Raw genomic sequence first — 12,310 nt, 5'->3', positions numbered from 1 at the left:
AGCATCACTAAAGCCTTAATCCCATTCCCCTTGCTGTCAGTGTCAACATTTCCATACTCTTCGGTAATAACCGAAGCACCAAATTTCATATGCAATAGAGTTACTCAAGTCTATAATGCACCACAATTCTGTTTAAACCTAGAAAGGACTTCCATGATTTTATGTTTTCCAAAAATGGAGAGTTAGATAAGGTAAGCCTATGTTGAAGGTGATAATACAGGTTAAAGAAAAAGCATGATTATGTGTTGTATTTCAGGTGAGGGGTGATTTTGATAAGGTAACAAGCAGCTGCAGGTGTTAAGATAAAACATAGGTGTTGTACAGAACATCATACGAAATGTACGCAATTCCGTGCATTGAAAGGCATTCACAAGTTGCTCAGTTTTCTGTTTTATGCAGCAGTTATTTCTCTTTGACAGCTTTAATGCATTTTGACCTTACAATCACTTAAAATTTCCTGTGACCCTTTTCATAGCTTATCCCCTCTAGGCTGACTTGACCCAGTGAAGTGCTTCTTCCAACTCTTTTTATCAACCTCCATGGAGCTTCATAGTTCAGCTGTTCAGCCATAATATGTTCAAGGTAGTCAGACTTCCTGCTTTGTCAGCCAAAGGGAGAAATTTTCCTGTAAAATGACTAAAAACCTGACAAAAACCCAACCAATACTTTAAATGTTGTGTATAAAGTCAAGTAAGACCTCCTGGTGTAAGCAGCACCAATCAATGAACACCTACAATTCCAGCGTCTTCCTTTGCCTACCCTTCTTTGATTTACAGTAACAGTTCCTCTAAAACACACACAGTATTAAGCAAAATACCCCTGCTATGCATAGCCAAAAAGGACCAGGGGCAAAGTTAAGCTCTGGGCATGCTTTGCTGGACTGCACATACTAGAAGCCACTGAGAGTAATCTTTTATTCTAACAAACAGTCACAATATTAGCCAGCAGTATCTGCTGATTAGTTTACAGTGATTAAAAGAAGTCAGACAGTTCCTTCAGACTCCCACTGCTTCTGTGGATTAGCAGACAAAAACTTTCCAAGTTGGACCTAAGCCACCTTTTGATGCAAGTACCCCTTTTACATCTTTTCTTGCTAGAAGTAGATAATAAAAAGTAGTGAAAAGCTTATATTTTTGTTGAAATAAGACAGCCTTCATCACCACCCTCATCAAGTCAAACCAGAGGGAATATTAAATTAGGCTTCTGAAGTCTTGGCAGAAAGGGATCCTCTGCAATGTTTCAGGAATATGCTTTGCCACAGTTGAACATCCATGTCCTTTCCTGACAATGAGACTGCACAGATGATCTGTTTCTGAATCAAAAATTACCTGTCATCACGTATCCTGAGCCATGCTCCTGATGAGGAGACAGTGAGGCACGCTGCAGTGCTGATTAGAAGATGTAGTTCTCAAGACAACTTTTTTTTTTTTTTTTTTTTTTAATATATATATGCCCTGTAGAAGCTGAGAAAATTGACCTGCTTCTGGATACATTCTGCTTTTGGATAGAAGAGAGAAAATAGCCTCAAGCAGTAACATCTGTGTGGGCCAGCTAAGGTAATGCATCAGGCTATAGCTTACTGACAAAGAACACAGAAATGCAGCCAAGAGAGCACCTACTGGTAGATACACACTTCAACGTATCCTTTAAGTCACCATTTCTGTGCTGTCATTTATATGCGATTTGCAGGCACTGCTTTTATTCCCTGACTGGTGTTGGTTTTGGACTGACTTCACTGTGGGTCTAGCACATATTTCGACTTGCTCTCTCTATCGCTCTTTGGAGGAGCAGGAAGTTTGATCAGTCACAGCTTTGGCTGTTGTATGTGTACACGTTGTTTTAATGTTCGTTTTCTCCTTTCTGCTTAGTGGTTATCTTGATTTGGTGTGACATTCTCAAAAACAAAGAACTGTAGCTGGGGAGATATGACACAGTAAGGACACAGAGCATGGGACAGGTTTAAAAATAAGACCGGCTGGTCTTGTCAGGAAAATATAGATCACAGAACTCAAGCGGAGAACAAAAACGTAACCAATAGATGTGAAAGCCGTGGGTCTTGTGTTAAAACTAGCACTTCTATTCTTTTTCCAGTGTTTACTGGTACTGTACATTACCTATTGATAAAACACCAAAAAAAAACAGGGAGAAGGAATGGCAGAATCATGATACTTCAGCCTTAAAATGTAGAGAAGTTGCTGATCTTTTTCACAGGACAAGAACGGGAAGGTCAGGTCAGCAGTTTCACGAAACAGCACAGTTCAACTGATAGACTGGAAAGAAGGTTCCCCATCTCTCTGGATGCATTATGCATCCCAGCAGCACTGCTCAAATGAAGTGTTATCCTGACTACAGTAAGGAAACAGTTGGTTGGATGCTGCTAGGCTCCAAATAAAGATTTGGTCTTGCTGAATGATCTTTAATCCATTGAAAACAGAAATGACAAAAGGGGTGTGTTCTGGCCAAAAAGGGTGTTTCAAACAAAAGACACCATTGTTTGGATTCTACTGTTCTGACACTAGCAGAAACTAGTCGAGGTAAAAAATATCATTCTCCCCTTTAGAGGGTATAACTGATGCTCAACAGATCATTAACGAGATGGATGTACCAATATATCTGCTGCTGTGAAGGTCCCAAATGCACATAGCTCTGAAAAACATGTTATGGATTCAGGACACTAGCAATTTCTAGTCCCCTTTTTTCTACTTCCAAGGGCAGTAAGGAACTGGTTTTGCTCGTGCTGAGTTTTAGGCATGTATGTTATCCCAGAGCTTGATTTTCTATGAAATTCTTCATCTGTGTTGATTTGGATTTGTAAATAAGGAAATAACTTTCTCTCCAAGCTCTATCAGAGTAACCTTGTATGTGCGAACCACTGAATGTCAGTAATTAGAGCCACAGATTAAATTTTAAGAAGAAGGACTATTTGTCATGTAATAAAATTATTTGTAATTTTTGTGCAAGGTTCTTCTAAAATTTGGATCCTTATCCATATCAAGCTACCAATCATTTTGAGGTTTGCTCATCCCTATTTCTCGCTTCACATATCTCTGACAGAGATGCAAAGCACTTCTTCAATAAATTACCTTTCTGAATAGTAAAAATAATCTGGTAGAAACCTCTGAGGGATGCAGTGCGGGAGAACAAATTACTACAAGGCACAGAGGGAGCTGTAAATGTAATTGTGATGGGTGTGGTGACAGTTTGCATTTATAATATATTCACTTTACCACACGGCTCTAGCAATATGAGTTAGTTTGCATGACCTAGCACACATTTCAGAAGAAAAAATCATCTGAAAAATTGTAGACTATATAGATAGCAATGCAATGCCAGTGCTTTGCCTAATTATGTCTGGTCTTCATTCTGATGTGCACTCTGATATACCTGTGGGGCCTTTTAGAGATATTAAAGCAGGAAATAAACCTAATTTGGTATTAGTTCAGGAAAAATGGAATAGTAATTAATACTGTATGGCAAAACTATTGAGATCCTAGACTAAACTCCAAGTGTCGGTGTGTAATGTACTGCATTCCTGTTTGCTGTCCTGTCAGTCTCATCAGATGCTAACATTTTCTGTCAATTAAAGAGGATCCTGATCTCCCCATCTATACCTCCAAAAGATTCCCTGGTAGTATGTGGTAGGCAAGGCTCTTAAATCTTGTGAAGCTGTGGAAACTGATGAGGGATTGTCACTCCAATACAGACAGGGGACTCTCCACTCTAGGTCTTCTGATATTACTTTTGCCTGTTCATGTTTCTCCCTCTAGGTCTCCTGATCTTTATTTTGTCTATTGTCAGGTAAAACTCTAGAGATACAGTGGTATGATTGGATACCTGTAAAATATGTCAGCATCTTTCAAAATGAAAGCCACTATAAACAAAATAAGCATGTGCAGATGCACATTTATGTATTTGGGGAATATTCTCCTAGGAACTGTCAGATTCGGAGATCATTAGCAAAACCTTTTTCTCATTTACTGATTGCTTTTAGTCTATGTGCAACCCTATTAATTTGAAAGATACTATAGCTATATTCTCCTCTTTGCAACTGTTAGTATATAATTAATGTGGGGAATTGTAAAGTCTACTCTCAGCACAGTTTATATTCCCATCTTGTTAGGGTCTTGGGTTTGGTAACATTTTCTCTTCATTGAAGAATGCTCTGTGTTTTATTAGGTCAGTGAACCATTGCAGCATGTGTATAAATTGTTCTGTTGAGTTGCTTTCTTGTCATGCCTGAATAAGAAGTGAAAGGATTCTCACATACATTGTTTTCCTCTGTTGATTGTTTTTGCAGCTTCTGTGCTTGCAGGATGACCTGCCATTTAGGCACGTTTCCATTGTGCTGAGTGGGATAAGCCATTGCCTGTGCTTGATGCAATTTGGTTTATTTTCATCTGTTCAAAGAAAAAGGGAGACTCAGGCAGAGTAACTGAAGAGAACCGCAGTGGTATGGGAGACGCAGTCTCAAACCAAGAAGTAAACCAGCCACAGGCCACCATGGTCCAGCTGATAACCCAGCCAAAGAGTGAGGGCCTCAGGTGGGAGCCTGGTCAGGAGATTTAGAAGAGATCTGTTTGCACTGGCACTGCACTAATCTGTTAATTGTCCTGGTATTATCTGTTTTAGAAAGTAAGCTAAGGCTGGAGAGGACTGTCTTGCCAATGTCTTTTTGTGGATAAACAGACAATGTTAATCTCTAGAACTGTCTGTCCTCTGGGCTTTTCAAGTGGTAGATCCCATGCCCCTTTTTTAAGAAGAGACATTTTAAAAATAGTTTAATTTAAAACAGATCCCCAAAAGTATTGTTTCTTAAATTAAGTAGTGGATAAAAGCACTTATCCTCACACAGAAACCCACTGAAAAGAGAAGTGCAGTAATTCAGGAATCCCTGCTCTTTTAGTTTAAGTATGTGTTTACATACAGCAGCAGATCTGACACATTTCTTTAGTGCCTTTAAAACACAAGTAAATAAATACTGGCTCAAAACCTAGATTCTCTACTCGAGTAAAATTCATGCTGTAGACTGTGAATGTTTTGCTTATGGAATGAATAAAAATTTAATAAGTCTTTTGGGCTTATTTAGGATATATATTCAGTTCATACCCAGATATATTCTTGTTTTCTTCCTGCAAAATAAATTTAGAGGCAACTGCATGTGCTCAAAGCCCCTATTAAAATAAATGCACTAGCTACATATATATGAACAAAATGTAGTTTTTCAGAGAGGCCAGCTGATGGTTTTGTCACAAATCCTTACTAAGAGTGAGTAGAGAAGAGTGCTGTTCTGCGAGCAGATAACAAACTGGGTTGTACCTTGAGTCACTCTCTCCCTTTTGGCTCTCTCCCTTTCTCTGGGAAGTCACAGCTCTCCCTGCTCCCACCAGGTAAGATGCACAGATCATTTTGTGTTCAGCTGAATGGGAAAGACAGTAGTAGCCCTGATTTTTTTTTTCTTCATCTTCTGTTGTATTTCCTGCCCACGGAATGAAGACGACATCTAATATGAACCTATTCTGGTACATGGGCTGGAAAATCAGGTAAGAACTGAAGCAAGTAAGAACTAATTTCCTTTTCCTGTGTCTCCAGACTGTGCACCAACCAGTCAACAAGCCAGTCTGCCAATCTTTCTACTTCTGTCACAAAACTAATTCTTTTAACAGTAAGTTACAAGTCTCTTTGCTATGAGCAGCTGCTTATTTCCAAACACCCACTGCCATTCAGAAATCTTGGACAAATAGTTGCTGTTGCCTTTGAGCGCATCCTTGACATGAAAAGCAAGTCTAACCGCAAATGATTACTCCATCCATTTAGATGAGGTATGTGGATTGTTCCCTGCTCAGTTGTGTGGGAGGATATGCTGGACCTCTGGTTTGCAAACTGGCTGATTTTAGATAGCTTGAGTCAATCTGCCTACTCAGTGAAGATATCCCAGAGAATATATCGCCTGTTATCAGGATGATAACTCGGTGGAATTCTAATTTGTTGAGCAGTAAAACTTCCTGCTTATGCAGCTAGCAAGGCAGTATCTGCAGAAACATAAGAGGCTGGAGGCTGGAATATGGGAAGTCAGTGACTTTCATAATATGACATTGCTTAGCAAAGGGCTGCCTTTGAAAACCAGTGTTCACATTTCCAATTAGTTTGCCTCTAGCTCTCATGCAGGTAAAGTTCTCATTGTACTGGGAGGGAAAAAGAGAGCGGGAGGGAAGAGGAGCAAGCAGAGCTGGAAGAGTGAGCATGAGTTATATTGTGCACTGTGTATTGGCTATAAATCCTGCTTGCAGGAACTACTGAAATGGAGAAATAGTTATCTACTAACTTTGAGATCCAATCTGCAGAGTCCTAATGTCAGCGTGATGATCTATGTGATAAAAAGTTGGCACAATCTGGCCTGACCTGATAAAATAGATGCATGCAGAAACATAGTTTCTGTTTTAAACCGTATGTAAACCCCAGATATCTGGTGCCCAGTGAGCCTCAAGAAGGTACACGGGCAAGAGAAGCCAAAGTCAGGCTGCAGGTGCGTTGGTATTCTGGGGAAGGGAGGAGGAGGATGGTCAACACCGTTCTCCTGTGACCTTTGCTTGCTGATGAGCTCCAGAGGGAGCTGTGGCTTCCCTTTTTGCTCAGAATCCCTCTTTTTCTCCTCTTCACTCCTACCCTTCATAAGAAAACTCAGCTTTTATTAGCTTGCTTTTTTTTTTTTTTTTAAGAGTTGTTTCTAAAGCAGTCCTATGAAAATACATGTAGTAAATAAATGAAATCTAATCTATCTTCTTTGATTATAATTTTTGTGAGGATGTAATAGAAACCAGTGTGAACACTGCTTTAAAGCCTCATGAATAGGAGCGATATCCCCGGATTGTTACAGCTGTGCATCTTTTTCAAAAGAGAATTTAAAGCCATGCGTGAATAGCTTTTCTTTAGCATGCACACCAAGCATGTTTGTTTGATGTAAAGTTGATCCAGAAATATATTTTATTTTGAGGTACTGCCAGCATTTGCCTCTTTCTGTTCAGCAAGACTGATTATACCAAAAACAACACGTAGCAAGTGAGGATACAAGGTTGTACAATTGCTGAGGCATAACCATACATTTCACTGTCAGCTCTGACACCCGCTCGTCCTGGGTGTGGGTGTCTGGTTTGCATAATCACCAGGCAGTTATTTATTACTAAACACACCAGGCAAAGCATTATATTTCAGCTGGCAGCCAATCAGAGCTGGTTGATTTACACATTTTTCTGAGGTCATGTTTATTTACATACAAAACAAACACAAACTTTCAGGATTAATGCCTTTCTGCGTATACTAAAGAAGCAAAGAAGAGTAAGCCTGAATGACAAAGGCAGGATGCTGCCACTCCGTCCTGCACGTATTTATCTGTCAGGCAGAGAGTCTTAGAAATGCCAAATTTTACAGGGATGGGAGTCAATATCCTAAGGCAGGATGCTATATATTTAAAAAAACCCAACGGTGTATTTGGGTTCAGTTTAGAACTAACCTGTCTTTGTTTGGCTGCCATGGCTTTTAGTTTTAATTATCTCCTTCAGCTGAGAGTCTGAAGCTGCCAAAAGCAAACAGAAGGTTTTGTTTCTCTGTCTATGCAGGTGAGATATTAAGAAGGAAAGATAAATGTCTAAAAGTTGTGAAACAATGCCAGAATGTCCAAGGGGTAAGTGACCAAAATATTGATTTGACTTATTTTTATCTTTGCCTCTAAACACTGTTTCTATCTAAAAACAAAATCATAAAGCTGGTATCATGACAAATATAAGTTTTTAGAGTATGTGAATTCTTTATTCTGTTATTTCAACTGTGGATATTATGGTGGCTTTTTATGATATTTGCTAAAATAAAAGAAATACTTTTGAGCATTAATTACAGGAGAAACAGATACCCACGACTATTATTATTCTTCCTGTGTTGATGCATTACAAAGACAAACGTATGTCCCACTTGACTGGCTGTTACTTGCATCTGAGTTGCAAGACCTGTGGGTTCACACATGAGGAAGACCCCTAATGTGCAAATTATTTCCAGGATGGGCATCCAAGTGGCTTCCCTGACTTCATGTAGCTCCATCAAAGGGGTCATCCAGAATGACACGGTACCATGAGTCTGGAAACTGTAGCATCCCTACTGTAATCAGGGCTGTGCATGGCAGGAAATTTTCCCCTTGCTCTAACTCCATGTAGGAGCATATTAAAGCTGAAATCTAAGGGCTTACTGGTGCAATTCATATTAGTGGGTTTCAGACATAAGTGTGCAAAAACTGTGTACTGCTGTGTATAAACAATGACAAAATTGAAAAGACTGCCAGTTTCAAGCATTCACTGCAGGTTCAAACAGATAATATTTCTGTTCACATTACTGTTTCTGAAGAGACTATTTTTCAGTTTTTATGGTTCATTGGAAATTTCCCAAACCCACAAATATTTCCCCAAACTAAAGATCAAGAATGTGAGGCTGCTCTGAATGCAGTACATGGGTGGACAGCTTCTTCAGACTTGTCTTTCTTAGTCTTAAGTTTACTCACTCTGTCTTGGTAGGTTTTATTAGGCAGGTAATAAATCCACCTAAAATTTCTAAAATTAGAGAGACTCAGTGTAAGTACATAGTAAACCTGATCCGCTGTCAGAGGTTTTTGAAACTGTACTAGAAGTGTAAAAGGACTTAAGGACACTGCAAATTCATATTCAGCGATCAAAGAACAATTAAAATAATGATAAAGCCCCTCACAGAGAATTTCAGTTTTTCTCAGAACTGTTACATTGCTCATTTTGGCTAAGCCAGCTATAAATTTCTTAGCGTGGAGTAACATGGCAGCAACAGGTCAGACACCACTGAGCTATGATTTAGGCCACAGGTTCACCTCTGGCAGTTCCTCTGAAAATGTGGTACATTGTCCTGGTGGTTTGCAAATGGAAGCTGTTGCAGTATTAAACTTCCAGTGAACATTACTTCCAATTAGAGTTTTGATACTGTCATGTAGGTATTTATTTTCCTTATTTTTTGTTTAAGGATGTTACAAGTCTGTGCAAGTTGTAGTATCCTGTGCAACTCAGGGCATAGCTGGGTTACATGGGGTCCTTAAAGGCAAACAGAATAGATGTTTAAGCCCAGAGAAAACCCTCTCCATAAAGTAAAAATCTACTGTGTTGTTTTTTTTTTTTTCTATTTCCTTCTCACCATACCCTTCCCAGGAAAGTCAGCAGAAGCACTTAATGGGTCACCTCCCAGATGGGTTTCTGATCACTCAGGCACGCAGCCCATGGGGCTGGTCTCACCTCTACAGATTCAGCAGGCCAAGTGGTCATGGGATTATCAGACTTAATTTGATAAATGTATAAACATGTATATATATACTCCTGGTGACACTGCAAATGAGACAAAATGAGCTACATGACACATTAGCTTTTTTTGGAATGTCAAACAGATATTGTGGTACTTTTTATAGACTTTATTTAAGTAAAAGGGATTGCATAGTGAAACTTCTCCATGCTAGGAGTTTATTTTCCACTTTTACACATTTGTCTATGTGTAAGTGAGTTAAGAGCACGTGTCTGTGTATATACTCCTAGCCTGTAAGTGTATGCCGTGTATGACAGCTGATCCACCCATCAGCTCAATGCCTGATTGAAAATGATAAAAAATCATGCCTTAAAAAAAGGTATGAAACGCCTTTCGCAGTTGAACACAGATGTATGGGACTGAGAGCAGTCTCCAAGTGATGGGACAGCTAGTTTTCTCCCTTTTGTTGGTGGGGGAAGGTTTGTGGAAGTCAGCTGAGACCCACTTCTGGTGTGTGCCCTGCAGTCCTTTGCTCCAGGGGCACGGAGAAACCTGGATCCTCTGGCAGAGGCGAGAGAAACTATTTCATATGACAACAATGATAAGACATACAGCCTTAATAGCAACTGTTTGTTATGAAAAGTTTGTGAATAACCTACTACTCTATGGATCACGATACCTGTCCCATGTGCAGTTGATTTTAAGCAAGAAAAAAGAAAAATTTCTCAATATTTTTTACCTATTAACAGTCAGTGGCCAGTAAGAGTAAGCAAACAGTTATATTTGCCTTCTACTTAATTCTTTTCATTCATCACAGACACAAGTCCTTTATTTAAGTTTTTATAACAGTCGGCTAAATAAAACATACTATATAGTGGTTATTGAAGTAGAATGGAGGCTGAGATTGGACAGAACAAAAATATTTTCATCATATCAAAAAGCTTTTTGCAAAAGATTCTACCAGGATGGGCAACAAAGCCTCATAAACTTTTTGAAAGTGGAAAGAAACATGCTGTGAGTTGGTAGCAGTTGGAGAATTTAAGGGAGTGCTTTGTTAGACTGCAGTCATGATCACCTCTTTTTCCTTTGATCTGTCTGGAGATGTGGCAGTATGTTTAAAGCTGGAAACAGCACTTTTCTAATGTTCTCTAACCTCAAAAACAAGATGCCAAACATAAGGTTTTTTCCTCCTTTCTTCCCTCCAGCTTGTTCCTGCCAGAACAGACTATTCAATTGTGTACTTTGCAGCCAGGCAGAACTGTGCACTGATTCTCCCTGCTGAAGGAGGGGAGAGCTGTAGTATGGGGATTGAGAGGGCTTTTGTTGCTGGAAGGAATTTTTTACTAGCTTTTTTTCTCTGTGTGTGAGAGACATAAAGTGCTCTGGAAACGTACAGATTCTTCCTGCCAAGAATGGTTGTTTTCACAGCTCCCCTTTTGCCAATTTCAAACTGGTTAAGAAATAATAAAAAAAAAAAAAAAAAAGTTTTCACATACATATCCTAAACTCCCTAGGTGACAGATATTGTTGAGCAATAGAGTCTGTAAAAGTGCCAAAATAACCTATTTCCCCAGAAGAATAAAAGAATCGAATATGAATACTGATGCTAAGGTGAAGAGGGAGTTTTCAGTGACAAGAACAAAAGGAAGGTTGAAGCATTATTAACTGATTGTCTTAATTAAGCTAGAAGTATGATGTTCTAATATTTTTAAGGATCCCAGTCAGTCTCTGAGTCCTCTGCCTTTGGCTTTAAATTTTTCCAAAAAAAATCTTTAATGCAAAATAATGAATTCATCTCCAAATACATGGTTGCTCATTCTGAATGCATGAAATATTTAGAGAGGATTGTAACAAAATGTTCTATTCCCCACATTGACTCGACTTAATGTTATTCTAATTAACAAGTTGGTTTTAGACATAACACAGTGCTATATGTGCTTTGATAGAACTATAGGAGATCACAGTATAAACCCAGACTAAGTGTATGTTCTGTTGAACATGCACAAAAAGGAGAAAAACTTTTTATGTTCCCTTTCCAAAGAGAAGTCTGTAACTTACTTTTCTGACACCTTCTTCCAGTGTAGCCCTCGGTACAGGAGCACACATTGGTTCGAACGCAGTGACCACCGTTCTTACAAGGGGGGATGCAAACAGCTAGTGAAAGGAAAGCAAAAGTTTTGTGCACTGAAATCATACAGGGGATCAACATTGCCCATATATAGGCTCCTTATTTAGGTGCCTGTGTTGGGACACCAGTCTGCAGAAGCTTTTTTCTTTAGTTGGGGTGGAGAAGGTGTCTCTCCAAAGGGTGATTTGGGCAGATGCCTAGCTGGAGATACTGATTTTCTCTTGTTTGTGGAAAGAACGTAGGACATTCTAGCACCTAAGGATCTCTTTTAGATACTTGCAGTTCAGTGGTGAGAATATTCCTGAAAATCTCTTAGGTTTCTAACTCTCTAGCTAAAGGGCTACTTCAAGGGCTTCTGCCCTTGAAATATAGATCAGTGTTTGATATTTGCTATCTTGGTTTTGGTGCTATTTTTTCCCCTTCTCAATAAAGCAGAATGAAGGGCTTTGCTTTTCTTCATCCATCCACTATATCCCCATATCACTTCTATATCCCACAAATGTGGATATTTATTTTCAAGTTTTAGTTTTGTCTAAACTGTAACACTTAAGAATAAAAAATCAAAATCACCTAGATGTTGAAAATCACATTCTCTGTTGAATCTCAAGAGAAAGATCATCAAACTACAGAGCCTGTATCATTTCCACTCTCTCCTTCACCCCCAAAATCACAAAACCAAAGAGCTTCTAGCAAGTACCATTTGCAATTAGATTTTTGTGTGTGAATCATTCACTTGTGAAAATATGCATTGGGATTGCATTCATGTAACAACTCCAGGGAAACAAAAGAGAGAGAAAGAAAAATGAACTTTTAATATTGAGATAGTTCAGGTAATAAAAGTGTATTAATATTCCCAGATTCAGGAGGGTTTATTAGAGCCATGCT

The 12,310-nt window shown here is 39.0% G+C and overlaps 1 protein-coding gene across 1 annotated transcript in view; it reads right to left on the bottom strand.

Annotated features, from left to right (window-relative positions):
• The window catches only part of LOC141962534 (von Willebrand factor D and EGF domain-containing protein-like), a 185,895-nt gene that overhangs the window by 20,196 nt on the left and 153,389 nt on the right, over positions 1–12,310 (bottom strand). Inside the window, exon 25 of the mRNA XM_074910812.1 lies at positions 11,356–11,451. Within this exon, the coding sequence (XP_074766913.1) occupies positions 11,356–11,451 (96 nt within the window). The remainder of the gene's footprint in view (positions 1–11,355; positions 11,452–12,310) is intronic.

Source organism: Athene noctua, chromosome 7 (assembly GCF_965140245.1).
Source record: "Athene noctua chromosome 7, bAthNoc1.hap1.1, whole genome shotgun sequence".
NCBI classification, from domain to species: domain Eukaryota; kingdom Metazoa; phylum Chordata; class Aves; order Strigiformes; family Strigidae; genus Athene; species Athene noctua.
Note: the sequence above shows the minus strand (reverse complement) of the source record. Positions and strands in the feature narration are given on the sequence as shown.